This window comes from Miniopterus schreibersii, assembly GCF_964146895.1.
Source record: "Miniopterus schreibersii genome assembly, chromosome: 4".
NCBI classification, from domain to species: domain Eukaryota; kingdom Metazoa; phylum Chordata; class Mammalia; order Chiroptera; family Miniopteridae; genus Miniopterus; species Miniopterus schreibersii.
The window spans coordinates 68,514,003-68,539,698 of record NC_138105.1 but is presented as its reverse complement, the minus strand read 5'-3'; the positions used below and the strand labels follow the sequence as shown (position 1 = coordinate 68,539,698).

The 25,696-nt window shown below is 39.9% G+C and overlaps 2 protein-coding genes across 3 annotated transcripts in view; both read right to left on the bottom strand.

Moving 5' to 3' along the window:
• LOC308556697 (olfactory receptor 7G3-like) overlaps positions 1 to 18,949 on the bottom strand; it is a gene marked incomplete at both ends in the record, with an annotated part of 35,230 nt that extends 16,281 nt beyond the window's left edge. Inside the window, one exon of one of the 2 annotated variants that reach the window (XM_081136147.1) lies at positions 18,855 to 18,949. In XM_081136147.1, the coding sequence (XP_080992273.1) occupies positions 18,855 to 18,949 (95 nt within the window). Of the gene's footprint in view, positions 1 to 6,185; positions 6,281 to 18,854 lie in introns of those variants that run through there. The other variant, XM_081136146.1, reaches the window with a different exon arrangement.
• Positions 18,950 to 24,694: 5,745 nt separating this feature from the next.
• Positions 24,695 to 25,696, bottom strand: LOC308556299 (olfactory receptor 7G1-like; the record flags this gene model as incomplete). Its single annotated transcript, XM_081135455.1, has 1 exon — positions 24,695 to 25,696. The coding sequence occupies one exon, from the start codon at positions 25,694 to 25,696 to the stop codon at positions 24,695 to 24,697; it is 1,002 nt and encodes a 333-aa protein (XP_080991581.1).

Here is a 25,696-nt window from a genome sequence, read left to right as displayed (position 1 = left end):
TGAGAGATCCAGAAAACCTAACCAACCTCTTTGGATACCCCACACCAGAGATCAACTGGTTAAGGGTGAGAATTTTAGAGTCAGACTCTCTGAGTTTGAATCCTTCCTCTGTTAAACCATAGCTCTGTGGCCTTTGACAGTTTATTTTGACTCTCTAAGCTCAATCTCCTCATCTGTAAAATTGGCGTAATCACAGTAGTTTCCCCCTCGTGTTGGGAAGATTTGAGATACTTCATTTCTATCAGTGAGGATCCATGCCTTCAGCTGTAATAAGGCGAAAGTCTCAACTCCAATAGGGTCAAATGATAAAAACAAGTGTCTTCCCCAATAGGAATTTCAGAGATCAGGTAGGTTCAGGCCCAGAACCACAGGGCTGCATTTCACTCTGCCCAGTTTTGGTTTCTTCCTAAGGCTGTTCCCCTAAAGGTCACCAGTGCCTGCAACAGTGCAGGGACATTTCAGACACGATAACCAGAAACAGAAAATTAACTGCCTCTCCTTTGGTCTCTTTGCCATGCAGACATAATCTTTCCAAGGACATGTCCAGAAGACATCTTTTTTTTTTTTTATCATCAGCCTGAATTGGGACATGTGCTCTGTGTTGGTTTCCTTTTGTCATTGTAACCCATTACCATAGCTTAGTAGCTTAAGACAACAAAATATATGCTCTTGCAGTCCTGCAGGCCAGAAGTCTCAAATCAGCTATGATGGGCTAAAGTAAAAAAAGAAATTGAGTTCTGAAAGTTCTGAGGAGAGAATAAAAATGCTGGAGTTATTGTTTCATGGGGCAGAGTTTCTGTTTGGGACAATAAAGAAGTTCTGGGAGTGCATGGTGGTGATGGTCACGCGGCAATGTCACTGTTGTCAGTGCTACGGAACTGTAAGCTGAAAATGGCTGAAATGGTAAATTTTATGTTACATATATTTTGTCACAATAAAAAACTCTCAAGAAAAGGAATTGAAATGGATATCTTTCTAGACCAAAACAAAAATCATTCCAATACCTTAAAAACCAAAGTATAAGTGACTAAATATTTCAGAAAATAATATATAAAAGTATTTTTATGACCTTGGAGGAGTAAGCATTTCTTAAGAGAATCAGCACAATCCCAAAGGTAAGGACTGAGAAATTCAAGCACTTTAAAAATGCAACACTAAAACAAGTGACCCAAGCATGAAAATTCCCAATTCCTTTTACTATAAAAACAGAAAAGAAGACAAATAAACTTCCAATGAAATATTTCCAAATGTCACATTGTCAACCCCATACATATCAATGTGATTTTATTATTCAGTACAGACATAAAAACTGTTAGTACATTCCAGTGCGGTAAAAACAATAATCCTTCCTCCCTCCCCTGGTATCCACCATTCTACTTTCTGTCACTGTAAGTTTGCCTATTTGCAGGTTCCTCATATAAATGGAATCATACAATATTTGTCCTTTTGTGCCTGGCTTATTTCATCAAGCATGATGTTTTCAAGATTTATCCATGTGTAGCATGTGTCAGAATTTCATTCTTTTCTTCACATCCTTGCCAACACTTGTTTGTTGATTTATTGATGGCAGCCATTCTGACAGGTGTGAGGTGGTATCTTATCGTAGCTTTTATTTGCATTTCTCTAATGATTAAAGGATCTTTTCATATGTCTATTAGTGATCTGTATGTCCTCTTTGGAAAAGTATCTATTCAGGTCCTTTGCTCATTTTTAAAACTGATTTGAGAGAGAGAGACTATCTTTACCCCATTGTATGTTCTTATTTCCTTTATCAAATATTAATTGACTATAAAGGCATGGGTTTATTTCTGGGCTTTCTGTTCTGTTCCATTGATCTATTTGTCCATTTTTATGCCAGTTCTATACTCTTTTGATTACTATGGCCTTATAGGATAGCTTGATATCAAGTAGTGTGATTCCTCCAACTTTGTTCTTCTTTCTCAAGAGTGCTGTGGCTATTCAGGGTGTGTTGTGAGTCCATACACATTTTTGGAATATTTGTTCTAGTTCCATGAAATATGGCATTGGTATCTTGATAGGAATTTAGTTGAATCTATAGATTGCTTTGGGTAGTATGGGGATTTTAATGATGTTAAAATCTTCCTATCTATGAACATGGTATATGCTTCCACTTATTTGTACCTTCTTCAGTTTCTTTCTTCAGTGTCTTATAATTTTCCAAGTACAGGTTTTTTACATCCTTGGTTAAATTTATTCCTAAGTATTTGATTGTTTTTGAAACAATTGTGAATGGGGTTGTTTTTTTAGTTTCCCTTTCTGATAGTTCATTATAGCCATATAAAGATGCAACTAATTTCTGGACATTTATTTTGTGTCTTGTGACTTTACTGAATTATTTTGTCACATCTAGTAGTATTTTGGTGGAATCTTTACAGTATATATACGGTATATATACGGTATCATGTCATCTGGAAATAATGACAGTTTCACTTCCTCCTTTCCAATTTGGATGCCTTTTATTTCTTCTTCTTGTCTGATTGCTGTGACTAGGACTTCCAGTACTATGTTGAATAAGAGTGGTGAAAGTGGGCATCCTTGTCTTGTTGCCAATTTTAAGGGAAACTTTTTTAGCTTTTGCCCAATGAGTATGATGTTGACTGTGGGTTTATCATATACGGCATTTATTACATTGAGGTATGTTCCCTCTATTCTCACTTTGCTGGGAGGTTTTATTAAATGGGCACTGGTTTTCATCAAATGCTTTTTCTGTACGTATTAATATGATTAATGGTTTTTATGATTAATGCTTTATGTGGTGTATCATGTTTATTGATTTGTACATATTGTACCAACCTTGCATTCCTGGAATAAATCCCACTTGACCATGATGTATGATCTTCTTAATGTATTGCTGGATCCATTTGCTAATATTTTGTTGAGGATTTTAGCATCTATGTTCATCAGTGATATAGGTTATAATTTCCTTTTTTGTAGTGTCTTTATCTGGTTTTGGAATTAGGATAATGCTGGCCTCATAAAATAAGCTTGAATGTCTTTTCTCCTCTTGAATTTTTTAAGAATAATTTGAAAAGAATAGGTGATAATTCTTTGAATGTTTGGTAAAATTCACCTGTGAAGCTGTCTAGTCCAGGACTTTTGTTTGTTCAGAGTTTATTGATTACTGATTCAATTTCACTGGCTGTAATCTGTCTATTCATATTCTCTAATTCTTTATGACTTAGTTTTAGGAAATTATGTGTTTCTGGGAATTTATCCATTTTATCCATATTGTCCAATTTGATTGCATATAGTTGTTCATAATATTTTATTACAATCTTTTGCATTTCTGTGGTGCCAGTTGTTACTTTTCCTTTTTTTATTTCTGATTTCAATATTTGGGTCCTCTTTCTTTTTTTCATGATGAGTCTGGTTAAAGATTTGTCAATCTTGTGTATCTTTTCAAGGAACCAACTTTTGGTTTCATTGATCTTTTGTTGTTGTTTTTTGTTTTTGTTTTTGTTTTTTTAAAATACTGCTTCATTTATTTCTGTTCTGATCTTTATTTTTTCTAGTCACTTTGGGCTATGTTGTTCTTTTGCAAGTTTATTTAAGTGTAAAGTTAGATTGTTTATTTGAGATTTTTCTTGTTTTTTTGAGGTAGGCCTGTAATGCTTATGGTGATGGAGGACTCACAAATGCCAAGCTATGTTGGCTCTCAGAGCTAAGTGATTTGGGATTCAGTCTCTCAGGTTTTCCATAAAAGCCAGAGCACTAACTGTGTGATTCAAACGCTTTAGTTTTATGGATAAACTGAGTTAGGGATTCCTTCCTGTTGTAAGGCGTTATACCAGGGATGGGTTTTATGGTATATGTCTCAACTTTTCATATCTATTTCATTGTGGGTATTTTTGCAGTGCCCTAATGTGTAGAAGTCACTCAACCAGCTTCTGGGTTTCTCTCAAAAGGAATTGTTTTGTGTGTACTTGTGTATTCAGTGTGTTCCTGGGAGTAGGGAGGTCACAAACTCTCTATTCTGCCATATCGCTGACATCAGTGAGAAGTCATTAATTAAATTTAAACTTTTAACAAGGTCAGTATTAGGGCAAATTTATTTAATATATGTTACTGGGAAATATAAAGGAGTGATTAAATGATACATTAGAGTCCAGTGAAAATGACGGATTTGTAAGGCAAAAATGATCAAATACTGGAAATGAAATACTATTTATCTATTATGTCTCCCTGGTCACATTGCTTTCTCCTTTCCCTGTGTTTCCTCCACTTCTGTTTTATAAAAATACATGACATTATACTTAGGGCCACCCAGATAAGCCAGCATAAGTGTATCCTCTGCAAGAACCCTTTCCCCCAAATAAGTAACATTCATCCTCTTATCAAATAAGTGAATAATCACACATTCGGGGGGTTGGGATATGGACATACTGTGCTGAAGGTTGACACATAACCCACTACAGATGTCCTTTTGTTGACTCCGTCAAAAGATCTATTATCATTTGACCCAGGTAAGGACAGTTTTCTGTCTCTGGGCATCATGTCCAAGTATGACACTTATATTTGCTGCCACCCTCTTGTGAACCTGAGAAGAACCATTCTTAGAACGAAGTCACCAAATGGAGGAATGGATGATTTCTACTCTCCTGTTCTTGAAGTCCTTACCTCTGAGGTCCTTGAATTGACAGACAACTCTCTTAATTGTTTGACCATATAACAGATTTTTTAGGAATTTCTTTTCTTATTAGAACCAAAGGCTTTCTCACCAATAAAGTTCAAATACCTCACAATCATCTCACACTACTGAGATGATATAATTATGCCAACTTTATAGATAATGAAACTGAGTGTAGTGGATGCTGATGTTGCCTCAAAGGGATATGGTTTACCAGTGACTGGTCTCAATAATTGCTAGATTGGGGTATGAAAGGTGAGCTCCCTTGCTTCACTGTGGGCCTAACTTTAGGTTTTAATAGACACGGCCCTACCTTGGGAAAAGGCGGAAGCCAGTCTGTAGAAGTGGCCACAGCTGTGCTTCCATTCGTTTTCTGTACTCTCCATCTTCTACACCTTTCCCTCTTCTGAGATTTATTTATAAAAATATTACTAAAACTTTAACCACTGCCTCAAGTTTTGATTATATGGATCCTGAGAAAAAAGATTGAGTTGAGACTTAACATCATTTGTCAAACAACATAGAAATACTGAAAAGTCAGGTTTCAACACCAAGTTAAAATGTATTTGGTCATTATATTATCTAATCATTTATGAAAAATTTGGTGACAGAAGAATCAGGCATTCTGGATCTCCCACAATTTCTATCACTATTATTCATCCTAAAAATCCAAGGTCAAAGTAGATGACACAGTCATAAAAAAGAAGATATCCTACTAATGAGACTCTTCAAGGCTCCCTTCATGTCCTTGTTCCTCAGGCTGTAGATAAAAGGGTTCAACATTTGAGGAATCACAATGTACATCACTGATGCCACTGAAGTCTTTCTAGAAGAGCCGGTAATTTCGGAAGTAATATACACCCCAACAACTGTCATGTAGAACAACAAAACCACTGAGAGGTGAGACCCACAGGTCAGAAAACCTTTATACTTTCCCCCCGCAGATGGTATCCTTAAAACAGAGGAGACAATTTGAGTATAAGAGAAAATGATTCCACACAGAGGAATACCACCAAGGAGGCTAGCCATAGAATATATGAAGATGTTATTGATGAGGGTATCAGAACATGCAAGCTTGGTGACCTGAGCAAGCTCACAGAAAAAGTGAGGGATTTCCAAATCCTTACCAAAGGACAGCCGCAACACCATCAGGCTGTGGAGCAGGGCATTCCCAATGCTAATGAGCAGCGAGAGCACAATCACCAGAATACAGAGATGGGTATTCATGATAACTGTGTATCTCAGTGGGTGACAAATGGCCACATAGCGGTCATAGGCCATTGCTGCAAGGATGAAGTTTTCCAAACCAACAAACACCATGACGAAGCAGATCTGGGTGAGGCAGCCTAGATAACTGATGCTCTGATTCTGTGCTTGGATGTTCACCAGCATCTTTGGGGTTGTGGTTGTGCTTAAACAGATATCATTAAAAGACAGATTGGAGAGAAAGAAGTACATGGGGGTGTGCAGGTGGGGGTCGGAGATGGCAGCCAGGATGATAAGTAGGTTTCCCAGAATGGTGGCCAGGTAGATGGACAGGAACAGGTAGAAGAGGAGGGACTGCAGCTCTGGGTCATTGGTCAATCCCAAGAGAAAGAATTCTGAAATATCGGTTTTATTTCTGGGCTCCATGCTCTTGGTGAATCTGATGGAAAAGATGGAGTGAAAATAAAATAAGTGGTCCTTAGGTGAGCAGCAGGAGCATCACCTAGGAAATTGTTAGAAATGCAAGTTCTTGGTACCACTCCCACTTACTGCTGACAAGCTTTTCAGTAAGGACCAGCAACCTATGAGAAAGCAGTCCTTAAAAAAAAGGGAAAAAATTTGTGTATTGTGGATCCATGTGAATATAAACTCTTTCCCTCTGCTAATTTTCTCTCCATTATCATCTCCTACATCTCCTCTTCCTTTCACTCACACTTTGACCCACATTTTTATTGCTCACCACCTCTGTTTTACATATTGTGCCAAGTACTGGGACTGAAACAAAGAACAATCCATAGCATCTCTTCCTGAAATATTCCTTTGCCTTCAGACAATCAGAAAGGTGAGAATGAAGTTATTTAATCTCTTCTGTAGAGTATGGTTCCCCAAACTTTGACATGCTCAGAAGGGCTTGTCAAATCACTGATGAGTTAGTGTATTTTATGACCCAGTTACTGGTGAGGATACTTAGGTAAGTGAAATTTAGTTATGAACACAAAGTATAAATTGGATGGAAGAGACAAGGTCTGAGTACATACATATTTTCTGACTGTTGGGTTGACTGCACCATCGTTGTTAATGCCTCTGGATAACAGAAAATTAGCATTCCTAAACCATCACTCAGGTTTCATCATTTCTTTTAAAAATTTTAATATTTTCATCTTAAACAATGCCCCAGATCTTCTCACTTATCTACAAGGTATATCCACCTCCATCCATAAAGTAATGTGTAACAGGTTGTGGCATCCATTCAGGCATACACTTGGCACCTGAGCTTGTATTTAAAAATGTTGTATATAAACATGAAGCTCATAAGTTTCCTTCATGGAAACACTATTTGTCTGCATTAGGGATGCATTCTCAGAGCAACTGGACAACTATAGAGATGACATTCTCTGTCTCATCCTAAGAGGACTTTTCCTCCTAGGTAGTAAGTGGCATAGCATTTAAAAACAACAACAACAAAAAACAACAAAAAAACCCAAACAGCTAAATCAGAGTGGGAATGAAATCCATACGCTCATATGAAAACATAAAAACAGCAACAAGTTTTGGTTCTCGAAGACAGAGATTTACAAGATAATGCAGATTTATAAGCGGCTTATAAGATAATCAGGTGTCCTAACAGGATTGCCTCTGTACAGCAGGGGTCCTTCCTCTCCTGGGGAAGACAGAAGTGCCCATGACGGCCTTTACTGTTTGTTGTATTACTTAGCCTCAAACACTCTGAATTTCATCCAAACCAGCACTTGCTTTGTAAGTGGGAAACGTTGCTCAACTGAATGAGAAACCTTGGTGTCCATATTTGTACAATAACCACACAGAGACATTGCAATGATGAGTAATGAATGAAAGAAAGGCAGCCAGCACTGCACTCAGCATGAGGGACTCATGTACTGACATTTCTTATTGTGTGTGTGGTCTTTTTGTCCATGAACAATGGCACCTGGAAAATTTTCTCCCTCAGAAGGAAGCACTGGGGTGGGCAAGTTGAGGAAAGACAATGGAAAGAGAGTTCATCCTTTGCATGATAACTGCACATTTTAGGAGTGAATTTATGAGCTGAACCTCTAGCTGGGAACATTTATCATGTGGAAAAGAGTGAAAGGGAGCATTAATAATATTAATATTTATTTGGAATGGACATATGCTGAAATGCATAGCAGTTAAAATGAATTAAATAATAAAATGAATCAGTTATAAAAATCAACACAAATAATAAAAAGCTATTAAAATTTTGGATGGCAAAGCCTACATTATAGCATGAGAAAATGTAAGATATGTATGGAGACTCTCTGGTAATATTCTGGATTGTTCAAATGAAAAAATAGGGAGAGGTAACAGCGAAGGGCTAGGTTTCGCACTGGTCAACATTAACAAATTCACATACTTCACTGTCCTCATTCTAGGTGTTTTTATTGCAATAAATAACACAGGTACATGTGAGGCCCCAAAATCATGTATTTGCACAACCTTGGCTTCTTTCCTTTCCTAGGGGACCCACTACATAAACTTCATATACGTCACTCCCCTGCTCCTTTCACTGTATTATCATTTTACACACTATTGCATTTTTTGCATTTTTAAAGGTTTGTATAAAAGATGCCAGACAGTACATGCCATTTACAATCTGCATTCTTATGTAGTCTATTTTTTATTATGTTGATATATTTAGTCCTGCTACATGAATTTTATTCACCAGAGAGTATGATACTATATTATTACATCACAATGTATTATACTCTCTTCCCTAATTGGTAGGTATTATGGTTAATGCCTTTTATCCTATATGTGTTTATGAAGACAGACTATAAAGTGCTGCCTGGGGGATACGTCACATTCCAGATGGTGTCGTCCCTTGGAAGGGAAGAACAGGAGAGGAGTGATGACAAGAGGGGCCTCTGCATACATTATATATATGAGGATCAATATCCAAAGCTCCTCATGAGACATTATATATATATAAAAACCTAAAGCTTTATAAAAGGACCTAAAGCTATAATAGCAAAATATCAACATTTGTCAATTCTGGAATGAGTTGAAGATGGTTGTATATTTTTATTATACTATTTCTGCTGTTCTTATATAAAATATTTGTTACTTTTCTAAAGAGATAAAGTATACTAGGAAGGCGGCTGGCTGAATCTCTGTGTTCCCACTTTCTCCCCTGCATTTTCACAGCCCAGCTACAGAGATATTACAAACGCTCTTCTGTACATGGTGTATCATAAACCAGGAATGGAAACAAAATAAAAATCCACCCAAACCATTCCCCATGACCACCGCAAGTATTCAGCTAAATGTCAGAAAGTTTCGCAGAAGTCGCTGTATTAGGGGTGGGGCGTATTTCTGCTTGGGAGAAAATGAAGTCTGCTTTTTTTTTTTTTTTTGGAGAATTAGGAGACAAGCAGAATGAAAACTAGAGGAGTGCAGGTACAATTATACACAAGAACTGGTCCTTGTCCACAAGAAGACAGGGAGGAATCCCTGGTACACTTAGTTCTGATTATTTTATGTATGTCCTCTGCTCATTGCTTCTCTGGATGATATTGTAACAAAACATTTGCTTTTATTGCAAGACATGAACTAAGGGGCTTTAATTACCTGGTTGCCATCAGTGTGGAATGATGTTTGACGTGACACCTGGATATTTAAGATGGAAGCTCTGTCCGCAGGAAGGGCAGTGACCAAGGGTGACAATGGGCTCCTGATAAAGAAGGATCATGTCTGGGAGGAGACTCAGGTGTGCTGCTTCCAGATGAGGTAAAAGGTCTTGAATGAGGTTGTCACAGGCTGGCCCTTTCTAGTTTCTATATCTCTGGGGACTGATATCCAAAGCTCCTCATTAGTCAAACATTTTTAGTGTCATTCTGATCCTTGGGCAGTGGGAATTCTTAAAGACCAAGACAATAGAAGAGAGAAATTAATGATGGCTAATTTCTGACCCATGTTAATATTTTAAAACATTTTTTTAAGGACTTCAGTACTTTCAAGTGTTTCTCAATTTACATTTTAACCTTTTCAATATGAACTTCTTAATCTGCATTTTTCTTTCTTTTTTTAAAAAAATAAATTTATTGGTTATTTTTCCAAGATATAGTATTTGAAAATAAATTTATAACAAGAGGGCATTGTAATATCATTCTTTTATTTTATTTTTATTTTATTTATCTTTATTGTTGAAAGTATTACAGGTCTCCCATTTTCCCCCCCATATGACTCCCTCTACCTTGCTCCCTCCCCCTCTCTAGGACTTCACCCTGTTATTGTCTGTGTCCATGGGTTATGCATATATGCATATAACTTCTTTGATTAATCTCTTCCCACCCTTCACCCTCCTTCCCTCTTTCCTCTGAAATATGATCGTCTGTTGCATGTGTCAATGTCTCTGGATCTATTTAGTTCATCAGATTCTTTTGTTCATTAGCTTCTTCTTAAAGAAGACCCTTCAACTTTTCATATAGTGCTGGTCTGGTGGTGATGAACTCCTTTAGCTTTTCCTTGTCTGAGAAGCTCTTTATCTGACCTTCAGTTCTAAATGATAGCTTTGCTGGGTAGAGCAATCTTGGTGTAGTTCCATCTTTTCCATCACTTTGAATATTTCTTGCCACTCCCTTCTGGCCTGCAAAGTTTCTGTTGAGAAATCAGCTGACAGTCGTATGGGTTCTCCCTTGTAGGTAACTAATTGCTTTTCTCTTGCTGCTTTTAAGATTCTCTCTTTGTCTTTAACCTTTGGCATTTTAATGATGATGTGCCTTGCTGTGGGCCTCTGTGGGTTCCTCTTGTTTGGGACCCTCTGTGCTTCCTGGACTTGTAAGTCGATTTCTTTCCCCAGGTAGGGGAAGTTTTCTGTCATTTTTTTCAAATAGCTTTTCAATTTCTTGCTCTCTTTCCTCTCCTTCTGGCACCCCAATAATACAAATGTTGGGCCTCTTGAAGTTGTCCCAGAGGCTGCTTATGCTATCTTCATATTTCTGGATTCATTTTTCTTATTGCTCTTCTGGTTGGGTGTTTTTTGTTTCCTCATGTTCCAAATTGCTGATTTGATTCTCAGTGTCCTCTACTCTAGTGTTGATTCCTTGTAAATTATTCTTCATTTCAGTTCGTGTAGCCTTCATTTCAAATTGGTACTTTACTATGTCATCGATTTTCTCAGTCATTTTCGTAAAACTCTTACTAATATGGTTGAGCATCCTTATAACCAAAATTCTGAACTCTGTATCTGTTAGCTTTCTTGGATCTATTTCATTTAGTTGCTCTTCTAGAGATTTCTTCTGTTCTTTCCTTTGTGACATGTTTCTTTCCTTTGTGACATGTTTCCTTGCCTCCGCATTTTGGCTGCTTCCTGGTGTTTGTTTCTATGTATTAGGTAGAGTTGCTATGTCTCCTGGAATTTGTAGAGTGGCTTTGTGTAGTAGGTGACCTGTAGGGTCCAGTGGCTCAGCCTCCCCAGTCACTTGAGCTGGGCTTTCTAGGTGCTCCCCTGTGTGGGCTGTGTGCACTGTCCTGTTGTAGTTGTGACATGCTGTTGGAGTCACTGGGAGGAATTGACACCCCAGACCAATCAGTTGTGAGGACCAGCTGCAACTACAGCCAGAGAGCTGCTGTGGTGGAGACACCCCTGTGGAGCAGGATTTACTTCAGTGGAGCTTTGGTGTTCACCAAGTGTGCCCCTTGAATGTGTCACTTGTGGATGTGGTAGGGTTGTAATCCAGTGTGGTCGAGTCTGACCACCGGGTGCACTGTCTCTGAGGCCTCCTGGGAGGTGCAAAGTCAGCCTCTGCCAGTGCCTTGCACAGGGCCACCCAGCATGAGCTACACAGCAAACCGTAGTTGGCTGGTACTTGTGCTGGGCTTGGAGGTGTCCAGGAGAGGCCCAGCTATGAGCCAATGCAGCTGCCGCTAGTGCCAGGCCTGGGGCCGCTTATCAAGCCGTATGGGGCACGCTGCTGCTTGTTTGAGAGATTTTAGGAAAGTCCTAAGCATGAGGCTCCAGAGGCCACTTGCACAGAAAAGCCCCTGGAAATGGCCTGGATGAGCCTGCAGGTGGGGAGGGGCGGGGCCTCCAGGAATCACGGGGCGTGGCCAACGGTGTGAGTCAGGTGCTGGCGATTCAAACATGGCGCCTGCCTGCCGGCTGTGTGCGGGGAGGACTCGCCACAGGAGCCATGGCCTCCGCCAGCCCTTCTGCCTGGGAGGAAGCCGCCCCTCCACCTCTCGCCCGGATCTCAGGCAGGTTAGTTCCTCCCCGAGTGTCCCGGGTCCTTTCAGGCTGCTCCCGGCGCTGGGCTCAGAGGGAGCGTCCGAGTGAGTCCGTGCCGGGCCCTTTAGAGGAGCTGCTGGGGCTCCCGCAGCCTCCGCGACCCTCAGAGATGGTCTCCCCTGGTTTCACAGCCCGAGGTTGTGGGGACGTCTCTTCCCGGCCCTGGAGCCCTGGGCTGGGGGCCTGCTGTGGGGCTGGGACCCCTCACTCCTCTGGGAAACCCCCACCGCCGAGATTCCCTCCTGGGTTTAAACCGCAGCATGGGGGGGGGGCGTTGTGGCCGCGTCTCTGATTCAGCCCCGATCCGCCCGCCTCTCCGCCCCTCCTCCCGGTCTCGATGCTCCTTCAGCTCCCTGGTTGTGGGGCTTCTGTGCAGCCAGGTTTCAGGAGGCTCCGAGTGACGGTGGTTCTGCACTTTAGTTGTGGTTTTGCCGGGGTTGCGGGAGGCGGCGGTGCGGCTGTCACCGGCGCCGCCATCTTGTTTCGTCCTGTAATATTCCTCATCTGGACACTCATAACCTTCAATCCCACGGGTAAAATATACGGAGACACAGCTGGGCTGAAAAGAACAGTAGTTTTCCATGTTCTCCAAAAAGAAGTGAAGCACAGCGGCAGATGGCTGGAGCCAGATGGCTGTGCTGATTGACGTTCAGTGGTGAGCAGAGGTTTACCCTTCCGGGTAATGAGGGTGAAAGACTGAAACTGGCCCCTCTCTCACTCCTCGCACAAACGTCAGCTTAGAATACAGTGACTTTTTTCCAAGATGTATTAGAAAATACTTTAATAAATTTGACTATAGAAAATAAAACACATGAAGAAAAACATCATAAGCAAAAGGAAAATTAAAAACTGGCAAATATGTTTTCAACTTACATCACAATCTAATGGATGAACTAAGAACAGAGAATAAAAAGTCCCATGACCTAACAGAAAGACTGAGGAGAGGCAGGACGCGACAAATCTCAGATAACGGGATGCAGCGGCCATTAAGGTGGAAAGCAGGGCAAAATAAAATTGCACAGAGACATAATTTCTTACACAACAAAATGACAAAATATTTTAAAAGTTGGACAATAAACTCTGTTAGTGAGGTCATGGGGAAACAGACGTCACATTTTGTTGTGAGAGGGCAAAATCGTACAACAAAATGGACAGGATTTTGGCAATATTTAACATAATTTTATAGTCATTACCCTTTGAATCAATAATACTAATCTTAGGAAACTATCCTATATACACAAAAGCAAGAATACAATATATGGACATTAATAGGTAATATACTGATAGTATTAATAGGAAATACAATTAATAGTGGTTGCCAGGGGCTGTGGGTGGGGGTTATAAGTAGAGGCTGGTAGAGCCATGAATTTTGATGCTATTGTGCAGGGGTGAAGGCTGCTAGGACAGAGATGAGGACTGGGGACCGAGCTAGAGGTCCTCCTGCGTTTGGAGGTTGGAGACATGAGAAGATGCGGCAAAGGAGATGGAAATAGTAGCTGGTGAAGCAGAGTGAACCAGGATAATACATGATGCTGAAAGACAAGGAAGAAAGTGTTTCAGTTGAGTGGTAAACCCAGCCAAAGTGGCTGACAATTTAAGTAACAGAAGGATGAAACATTAAACCTTGAACTTTAGGGAGAGAACCTTAGTGACTTTTCAAGAGCTATTGAAGGAGCAGAAAAATGAATGAGGCTGTTGCCAGAGCAGGATGCAGGGTCCAGAGGGATTTGATTTCTTTAAGATTGGGCAATGGAAGTGTATTGAATGCTATTGAAAGTGAATTAATGAAAAGGGGAAATTATGATACAGGGAGAGTTGAGAGAATTACTAGAGCTACATTCTAAAGTAGGCAAGTATTTTGGTTCTAACAGAAGTGGAAGTGTTGGCTTTGATTAGGTGCAAATGCAACAGAACGTATTTCTCCTAAAAACAGATAGGAAACTGGTCGTGGGAAACATCATACTACTTAAATTTCTCAATAGCATAACTTTCTAGGAAACACAGCCCGAACTGAACAGACTCACAGAAAAGTTCTTCCAAGCATTCAAGAATTGTTAACTTCAAGATTAAAGGTTGATTTTAGAAAATATAAGGGAAGAAATACCCTCCGTCTCATGTTCTCAGGTCTGCACAGCCTGGGTGCCTACAGTATAGAGGTTTAGCAGAGGAAAGGAAAACCACAGGTACTCTTACTCTTACGAAATTGTTAACAAAGTCTCACAAAATCGAATCTAACCAAGAATTTAAATGGATACTGCATTCGTCAAATTCAGTTTTGCTTCAGAAATGCAAGGCTGATTTTTGTTCCATGTAACCACATTGTTTATTCCCACACCTGTTTAAAGCCTTAATTAAAATGTTGATTTCTCAATGATTCTCCTTGCCCTCCCCTGTAAAACTGAAACGCCTTTACATATACTTGCCCTCATGGAGAGGTGTATTCTCCATAGCCCCTATCACCACCTCTCAACTGATATTTTTTGTATGGTATGGTTAGTCCACTGGGAGGTAGACATGTAGACAGAGATAAGCACGCAGGGTTATACTGGGGAGCTCTCCTCAGAATAGTCCCTGTGGAAAAAAGGGAAGATTGTAGGACTGAGCAGAGAGAGAGTGAAATGTAAGGGAGCTCCAGTGTCAGACTTCCCTGACTCTGCAGGAAGTTCTATAGCTAGACTGTTGCTGCAAAGTTGTTCTAAATTGGGGCAAAAAGTTCAGGTCTTGCCCAGCCGGTGTGGTTCAGTGGTTGAGCGTCGCCCCCTGAACCAGGAGGTCACAGTTCAATTCCCAGGCAGGGCACATGCCCAGGTTGTAGGCTCCTTTCCTGGTAGGGGGCTTGCAGGAGGCAGCTGATCAATGACCCTCTGTCATCATTGATGTTTCTCTCTCTCTTCTTCTCCTTTCCTCTCTCTGAAATCAATAAAGACATATTAAAAAAAAAAAAAAAGAAAGAAATGCAAGAAACCTGCACTGATCAATCATTATATGCAGCCCTGGCAAGGGGGAGTGACCTCAGGTGCAATGGGTCTCTTCTGAGAGGTTTACACAAAGGGGGCTGACCATGACGGGCTGTCTGTCAGCAGCACACCTAGAAGCTGGGGTGATAACTGCTTTTTCATGAAAGAGGTGAGGGCTGTCACATCACAGTGTCTCACACTTATCTCTCTCATTTGTCACCTGTTTCTCCTCTCAGAAATGCACACTCTCTGAGTCCTGGGGTTTCTCTTTTTGGCACAGTTTTATCATCAGCATCTAGCACAGGGCTTGGCAACAGTGTGCCCTCAATATTTGTTGAATGAATGAATAAATGTGGGCATTAGAATCTTGAATATGATTTGACACATTTACAGAGTAAAGATCTAAACATAGGATTATTTTCAATAGGTGGAAAAAACAATGCAACATCCTTCCATGATGATAAAAATAGTGATGTAAGAATAAAAGAAACCACCGAAACTCCAAAAAGGGTATTTCAGAAATAACCTAAAGTAAATGAAACAGTTAATGGTCAAACACTCAAAATATTCTTTTAAAAATCAATAACAGTATATAACAGATGTTATCACTGCTTCGATACAAACAACATAGTTCAAGTTTGAGTCGCTGAGAAGAAATAAACATGCAGCCATTAACAGATAACATTAGCATGTAGGTCGAGAATGCAAAGAAACTAGAGATAACTTATTAGAAAGAACAAGAGAATGTGGTTGCTGGAATCAAGGTACTATACAGATACTAATTGCATGGCCTTACAAAGCAAAATTTATTTAGAAAGTGTAATTTCTAAAGGACACTTTTAATAAAATGTTAGACAAATACCTGGAAAGGGGTCTAAGAAAAGATGTGAAAGCACATTGTGGAAAAATTGATAACATTTTACTGAAAAACACAAAAGAAGACCTAAAAAATGGAAAGAATATTTTAATTTTGAATAAATATACACAATATCATAGAGATGTCAATTTCCCCCCAATAGATTTTTAGATTTAAGACAAATCCTGGAATTTTATTGTATTTGAGGAGCTGGTTTTGAACTTTATATAAAAGAGCAATAGAGAAAGATTATTCGACTTGATGGCAAATAACAAAGTTAGGCATTTGCCTTATGAAGTATTAAGATAATATGGAGCTATAGTGACTAAAATGCTTTGGTCTGGAACAGATACAAAAATAGTACCAAGTAAAACCTCATCTATATGAAAATTTAATTGAGGACAGAGAGGCATTGTGGTAATGTGCCATGTGGTCCAGCAATCCTACTGATGTGTATATATCCAAGAGGATTGAAACTGGGATCTCATAGAGATCACCCATGTTCATCGCAGCATTAGTCACAATAGCCAAGTTACAGAAACAACTTTAAGTGTCCATGTCCATCAACATATGAATGGATAAAAATGATTTGAGATATATATATATATGCAATTTAATATTATTCAGCTATAAGATAAAAGGAACCCCGCTGTTTGCCACAACTTGGATGAAACTTGAAGGCATTATGCTAGCTGAAATAAGCCAGACTGTATAATATCATTTATATGTGGAATCTAAAAATGCAAATCATAGACATAGACTAGAATGGTGGTTACCAGGGTATGGAAGGGAGGAGAAATGGGCAGATGTTAGTCAAAGGGTACGACTTCCAGTTATAAGATTAAGTTCTGAGGATGTAATGCACAGCATGATGATTATAACTAATAAGGCTGTATTATATATTTGAATATTCCTAAGAGAGTAGATCTTAAATGTTCTCATCACAAAAAGAAATGGTAATTAGGTGACAGGATGGAGGTTTTAGCTAATGCTGTGGTGATACTCATTTCACAATATATAAATGTATAAAATCAACACATTATATACCGAATCTTGTATGTTATACACAACTATATCTCAAAAAACCCTGGAAAAATCGATCAAGTATTGGAAATAAAATACTGGCTGCATCAGTTCAATTTCCGTTGCCATGGTTACATTACCTTCTCTTTTTCTCTGTGTCATTTTTGTTCAGTCTATCTTATAAGCAGACATGTAATTATAGTAAGGGCCTACACTTATAATTTGGGAGAAAGTCATCCTCTCCAAATACCTATACTCTAAGTAACATTTACCCATATATCATGTAATTTTAATGAATAAGGAAAAGTAGAAAGTGGGAATATTTTTGAGGGCCACTATTTCACCCAATACAGAGATATCTTCTGGTTGACTTCATGGAAAATCTGTAATTATCTGACTCCAAGAAGAACAGTCAAGTGTTCTTTCCCAGGCAATCACGTCCACTTACGATGTCTCCATCTGGCACCACCACCTGGTGATTCTGAGGAGAACCAGTCCCAGGACAAGACAACACCTGGGGGATTGAATGAGTCCCTACAACCATGTTCCTATGCATTTCTGATCTGTAAAATCCTTCTCATGAAGGCTAGCTCTCTTTATTGTTTGGGCACTATAGAGTGAAAGATTCTTTTATTATTAGAACTGATGTCTTCCTCACTTAAGTTCAAATACCTTACAATCTTCTCAAACCCTCACATAATCTAATTATGCAAATTTCATTGCTCCAATATTTTCCCTGGCCATCCACTATCTGCAAATTCTCACCTTGTGAAAGTAATCCCCCCAAAATCTCTAAAACTAGAACCCTTGCCTCATGCTCAGCATCTATAGACCTTGAGCAAAGATACTGAGTTTAGAGAATTGAGATTGTGTCAAACATAATAGAGTTAGACAAAGACTAAAGTAAGGTTTCAACCCCAAGTTAAAGTTAACTTGGTCATTATATTGTCTAGAGATTTTAAAGATTTGGTCACTGAAGAATGAAGCATTGGGGCTCAACCAGGATTTCTAGCACATTCCCTCATTCTAGAAACCCTAGCCATAAGTAAATGGCACAAAATCAGAAAAGAACATATCCTGCCAGTGAGTTTCATCAAAGCTCGTTTCATGTCCCTGTTCCTCAGGCTGTAGATAAAGGGGTTCATCATTTGAGGAAACACAGCATACATCATTGAAGCCACTGCAGTCTTCCTGGATGAGTCAGAGATCGCAAAACTAATGTACACACCCAAACCAGTTCCATAGAACAAGGAGACTACTGAGAGGTGAGACCCACAAGTAGAAAAAACTTTAAGCTTCCCCCCTGCAGATGGTATTCTCAAAACAGAGGAGACAATTTGACTATAAGAGAAAATGATTCCACACAGGGGAATACCAACAAATAGGCTTATAACAAAATATATCAGAAGGTTATTGATGAGGGTATCAGAACATGCAAGCTTGAGGACCTGAGCAAGCTCACAGAAGAAGTGAGGGATTTCCAGATCCTTGCAGAAGGACAGCCGCAACACCATCAGGCTGTGGAGCAGGGCAGCCATTGTACTAAGGAACAGTGAGAGTACAGTGAGCAGAACACAGAGACGGACATTCATGATAACTGTGTACCTCAAGGGGTGACAAATGGCCACATAGCGGTCATAGGCCATTGCTGCCAGGAGAAAATTCTCAAATATGCCCCAGACCAAGACCAAGCCAATCTGGGCGAGGCAGCCTATAAAAGGGATGCTCTGATTCTGTGTTTGGATGTTCACCAGCATCTTTGGGATGGTGACTGTGCTCATACAGATGTCAGTAAAGGACAGGTTGGAGAGGAAGAAGTACATGGGGGTGTGCAGGTGAGAGTCAGAGATGACAGCCAGTGTGATGAGCAGGTTTCCCAGAACTGTGACCAGGTAGATGGACAGGAACAGGTAGAAGAGGAGGGATTGCAGCTCTGGGTCATCTGTCAATCCCAGCAGCAGGAATTCTGAAACATCTGTTTGGTTTCTAGGTAACATGTTGTTGATGAACCTGAAGGAACAGAAGGGGTAAAAATAAAATAAAGTGAATGGTCCCCAGGCATGTAACAGCAGCACCTAATGGGAACTTGGTAGAAATGGAAATTCTTGGTACCACTCTAGACTTACTGCGATAAACTCTGGGAGTGACCAGCAACCTATATTTTATGAAGCCCTCCAGATACATTTCATTTGTGCTAAAGTTTGAGAACCAGCACTTAAACAAAAAGAATAAAACCTCTGTTTATATGGTGAACCCAAGGGATATTCAGTTCTTTCCATCTGCTGATTTCTCCTGCCACCATCATCTCTCACTCTTCCTCTTCCCTTCATGCCTTTAGTGGCCCAAATATTTATTGATCACCAGCTCTATTTCTAAGCTTGGGTCAGGTGCTCAGAGTGAAACAAAGGCATAGCATTTCCTTCTGAAATATTCCTTTGCCTTCCAACAAGCCGAAAGGTGAGAATGGAGTTAATCAATCTCTTTTGCAGAGTGTGGTTCCCAAACTTTGACAGGCTCAGAATCACCTGAAGGGCTTGTCCAATTACTGATGAGTTAGATCTCACTGTCACTCTGTTATCCACAGGGACACTTAGTAAAGGTGAGGTTCTGTCATGGACACGCAGTATACAGTGGGTGGAAAAGACAACGCTGAGTACATGTTGCCTGCTGCTGAGTTGACTGAGGAAGCATTGGTGATGCCTCTTGATAACAGAGGATTAGAATTCCTGAACCACTGGATTTCATAATTTCCCTTTGAAATGTTAAGATGTTCATTTTGAGGAATGCCTCAGTCCCCCCAAATGGTATGCCCACTTCTAGCCATGTAGTGTGCGTCAGGTAGTGGCATCCATCCAAGCACATGTTCTGCACCTGAGGTTAGATTCTTAAATGTTGCCTATAAGCCTAAAGTTAATGAGTCCCCCATGGATACGCTACTCATCTGCAGTATCAATATATTCCAAGAGAAGCTGCACAACCGTGCTGATGACATTGCCTATCTCATCCAAAGGGCCTTCTTCCCCTAAGCTGACAAGTGGCATATCATTTAGAAAAATAAAAACAGCCAAATAGGACAAAGAGTGAAATGCATAGGCTCTTCATAAAACAGACAAAGATACCAACAATTATTTTGGTTCTTGAAGATAGAGACTTATAAGATAATGCAGATTTTTAAGAAACATAAAGTAATCAGGCATTCGAACAGGTTTGTCTCTAAAGCAGTGGTCCTCCCTCTCCTGGGGAAGACAGAAGTGCCCATGACAGCCCTTATTATTTCGTGTACTCTTTAGACTCAAACACGTCAAATTTAAAGCAAACCAGTGCTTGCTTTGTGGATGGAGAAAGTCGTTGGGCTGTGTGGGCAGCCTTGGGCCCTCATTTGCCTAAGGGGACGTCTCATGGCCCCCCGGGGCTGCTGCAGTGATGAGGGACAGGCAGGGGGGAGCAGCCAGCACAGCACAGTCCCTGGGGCCCTGGTGCTGACACCTCCTGTTTTGTGTGTGTGGTCTTTCTGTCCATGAACCACAGCACCTGGCATATTTTATTCCTCAGAAGGCAGCAATGGGCGGATAACTGAGGAAAGACAATAGAAACGGAGAACACCCTTAGTGTGAAAACTGCAACTTTCAGTCTGCGTTTCTGAGAGGAAACTCCAGCCTGTAATCTTTATTGTGTAGAGGAGGAGTGAAGTAAACGTTAGGGATAGCGATAGTCATTGGGCATAAACATATGATGAAATATGTATTAATAGAAATGAGTTAAAGAATAAAATGGATGGATACTGAATCGATTAAATAACGAAAACCTACATGGGAAAAGATTGTGTATGACTCAAAGTGTACAGCCTGAGCATATTGGAAATATCCATTGAACATTCTCAGGTGATAACCTATGATAAAAAGAACTCTACACCCATTTTTAAAATTATAGCTTATTTGTGAACAACAAAGTCCTATGTACACACCATTCAACAGCATAAAATTCACACACATCATGATCTTCATTGCAGATGGGTTTATTGCAATAAATAACACAGGCGTACGTGCAACCCCCACGTCATGAATTTGCACAGCCTTGCCTCTTTCCCTTCCCCGGGGAGCCACCACTCTCACTTCATATACATTATTCCCCTGCAAGTGTTACTATAATTAGTATTATTCTTCCATAAATAATTGCATTCTTTTACATTTAAGAAGATTAAATAAACGGAGCCATGCAATACACATCCTTTACAATGGGCATGCTTATGTAATTCATTATTGACTAATGTTGATGTATTTGTCCCACTTTATTAATTTTAATTTGCAGGTAGTACCAGACTATACTGTTACTTCAGTCTCTTTCTCTATTCCCTCGCTGATAGCATTAAGGTCCATGCCCTTTATCCCTTGTATGTTTATGGAGACCATTTGACATAACACACATAGGGGAACATCACCTTCAAGAGGGCCTGTGGATGGAAGGAAAGAACAGAAAAGAAGGGACATAAAGGGGTGCCTGCTGTATGCATATTATGTTTTTACTTTATAACAAAATCTGAAGCCGATATAGCAGAATGTCAACATTTGTTAATTCTGGAATCAGTTAAGCAATGGTCATGCATTTTTTAATTTATTATACTATGTGTGCTGTTCTTATATAAAATACTTGGTATTTTATAAAGAGAGAGAGGTGTAGCAGGAAGGCAGCTGACTGAATGTCTCTGTGCTTCTACTTGCCCCCCTGGGTTTCCACAGCCCAGCTACAGATAATACAAACACTCTTCTGTACGGGTGTATCCTAAACTAGGAATGGAAATCAAAGGACAAGCTGAACAAACCCATTCCCCACAGCCGCCACAGAATTCAGGTATAAGTGCCAGAAAGTCGTGCAGCAGTCATCGTGTTTGGGGAGGGGCAGATCTGCTCAGGAGAAAAGCCAGTTCTGTCATTTGAGGCAGTTGGGGGAAGAGCAGATTGAGAACTGAGTGAATATTGGGACAAACATGCATGGGACATTGCCAGCAGGAAACAGGCAGAGTCCCTGGGACACTTGGTTCTGATTGTATTAAGCATAGACTCTCCTCAACGCTTTCCCTGGATGAAATTGTAGTAAGTCATCTGCCCTCATTTCCAAAACATTAACTATGGGATTTTAAGTTACCTGAATGGCTTCATTGCAGATCGATGCTCGACATGCCCCCTGGATATTTAAGATGGGACCTTTGTCCACAGGGAGCAATGGGCTCCCGGTTAAGAAGGATCATGTCTGAAGGAGGCTCAGGTGTGCTGCTAACTGACTAGGCGATGGTGGTGGAGTGAGGCTGTGGCTGACTTTCTAGTCTCTGTATCCCTGGGGATCAATATCCAAAGGTCTTCATTAGACAAATATTTTTAGTCTTTGTTAGACAAATATTCTGACCTCTGAGCCTTGCAAATCCTTCAGGACCAGTACAGTAAAAGAGAAGTTCATGATGGCTCATCCTTTACTCTGTTGGGCGAGGTGCTCACCACCCTGTTCTCTCCACCTATTCGTGCTCACCTCCATTTCACATACCTTGGGCACATGTACACACAGTCCTTAGCTAATAAATTCTACACTTTTTAAAAAGTTACAAAATTAAAAAGACATCTTTCTCTAATTAATGATATCAGGAAGTCTGATTTCAATTTGAAGTGTGAAAACATAGATTGTGTATTGGGCATGCTAATATATTTATAAATATAGTTATCGTAAAAGGAAACATTTAGGGGTATTTTATCTTTAAAATCATTGACTGTTTCCTGTTCCTCAATTGCTTTTGTGTATATTTTACACAGCAGAATCTGATGTAGGTTCTGTGACCAATTGTGACTGATCAATACAGACAGATTTCATACTTCCTTTTGAGCTTTCATAAACATAGTTTGCAGTTTTCACACAATAGATTCAGTGTACATTTTTCTTCACTTTGATGGACTTTGGATTGAATTATGGCTCTTTGTATTCTTATTTATTGGATGGTCTTTCTTGTTTTTTCCATTTTATTGAATTTATTGGGGTGGCACTGGTTAACAAAATTATACAGGTTTCAGGTGCACAGATCCACAACTTATCATCTGTACAGTGTATTGTGTGTTCACCACCCCAATTCAAGTCTTCTTGGTTCTTCATTTTCAATTGTGTTGTGATAAAACACGATGGCAGGAAATGGCAATAGTATGCAATTTTGTTTGTAACCGTAGATTTCATTATATATCATCCATAATTTAATAAATGTGGATAATGCTCCATGTTATTATTTACTTCTTTTCTTTAAGGATTTCAGTATTTTCATGTGTTCAGCAATCTAGTCTATATTTCAAATCTTTGACATGAGCTTTCTTAGGCTATATTCTAAAACATATTATTTGAAAATAAACTTATGACATGACATGACACGATGGAATTTTAATATCACTTTTCAACATCTTAAGTCCAATAAACTTCAACCATATAAATGCTGGGTAAATATATAAAGACATAGGTGGCTCAAAGACATAAAGTTTTCCATGTATCACAAATAGAACTGAAACATTACATGATAGGTAAGCTGGAGCCTGGTGGCTTAATTGATTTGTGTCAATAGCAAGTGGAAAATGACTCTTTCAGGTAATGAGAACTGAAGAAAGAAGGTAAACCCCAGACTTATAACATTCACAAAAGTCAACTCAGAATGGTTTGAAGACTTAATGTAAGAACTAAAACTGTGAACCTCTAGAAGAACACATACGGGGTAGGTAAACTCCTCGATATTGGTTTTGGCAATGGTTTCTTGGATTTGACACCAAAGGAAAGACAACAAAGCAAAAAGGAACAGGTGGGACTATAGCAAACTAAGAAACCTGTGCTCTTGAAAGGAAGTAGTCAACAAAATATAAAGGCAATTTCTGGAATATGAGAACATTTTGGCAAAGTACTTATTTAATAAAGGCTTAATGTGCATACTATATAAGAAACTCAAACAACTCTTTAGCGAAATACAAATAATCTGATTAAGAGGTCAAAGGAGTTGGAGAGACAGTTTTTAAATGAAGACAAAAAGTGGCCAACAGTTACCACGAAAGTTCTCAGAGTCACTCATTATCAGGAAAATGCAAATCAACACCACAATGAGATACCACCTCATATCTGTTGGGGTGATAATTGACAAAAACTGGGACAGCAGTGCTGGTGAAGATGTGGAGAAAAGGCAACCCTTGACCACGGTGGTGGGAATGTAAACTTGTACAACTACTATGGAAAACAGGAGAGCATTTTCTCACAAAATTAAAAATAGAACTACCGTATTATCCAGCAATTCCACCCCAGGTATATATCCAAGGGAAATGAATACAATATATTAAAAAGATATGTGAGCTTCATGTTAATTACAGTGTTATTCACCACAGCCAACATACGGGAACAACCTAACATGATGCTCCCATGGGATCAAGTGGAAGCTATTCTCTAGATATGACCACAGTCTTCTACCAATATTTTCCCTGTCCTGTCTGCTATCTTTGATTTCCACCTTGTGAGAGTGATTCCCCCCCAAAGTCTCTAAAACTAGAACTCTTGCCTCAGGCTCTGCTTCTATAGACCTTGAGCAATGAAACTGAGTTTAGAGAATTAAAATTGTGTCAAATGTCACAGAGCTAGACAAAGAGTAAGCTGGGTTTCAACCCCAAGCTAAAATTAACTTGGTCATTATGTTGTCCAGCCATTTTAAAGAATTTGGTCATGGAAGAATGAAGCATTGGGGCTCAACCAGGATTTCTAGCACTTTCCCTCCTTCTAGAAACCCTAGCCTTAAGTAAATGGCACAAAATCAGAAAAGAACGTATCCTGCCAGTGAGTTTCATCAAAGCTCGTTTCATGTCCTTGTTCCTCAGGCTGTAGATAAAGGGGTTCATCATTTGAGGAAACACAGCGTACATCATTGAAGCCACTGCAGTCTTCCTGGATGAGTCAGAGATCGCAAAACTAATGTACACACCCAAACCAGTTCCATAGAACAAGGAGACTACTGAGAGGTGAGACCCACAAGTAGAAAAGGCTTTAAGCGTCCCCCCTGCAGATGGCATTCTCAAAACAGAGGAGACAATTTGACTATAAGAGAAAATGATTCCACACAGAGGAATACCACCAAATAGGCTCAAAAAAGTATATATTAGGATGTTAATGATGAGGGTATCAGAACATGCAAGCTTGAGGACCTGAGCAAGCTCACAGAAGAAGTGAGGGATTTCCAGATCCTTGCAGAAGGACAGCCGCAACACCATCAGGCTGTGGAGCAGGGCAGCCATTGTACTAAGGAACAGTGAGAGTACAGTGAGCAGAACACAGAGACGGACATTCATGATAACTGTGTACCTCAAGGGGTGACAAATGGCCACATAGCGGTCATAGGCCATTGCTGCCAGGAGAAAATTCTCAAATGCACATAGGACAAAGACCAAGCCAATCTGGGCGAGGCAGCCTATAAAAGGGATGCTCTGATTCTGTGTTTGGATGTTCACCAGCATCTTTGGGATGGTGACTGTGCTCATACAGATGTCAGTAAAGGACAGGTTGGAGAGGAAGAAGTACATGGGGGTGTGCAGGTGAGAGTCAGAGATGACAGCCAGTGTGATGAGCAGGTTTCCCAGAACTGTGACCAGGTAGATGGACAGGAACAGGTAGAAGAGGAGGGATTGCAGCTCTGGGTCATCTGTCAATCCCAGCAGCAGGAATTCTGAAACATCTGTTTGGTTTCTAGGTAACAT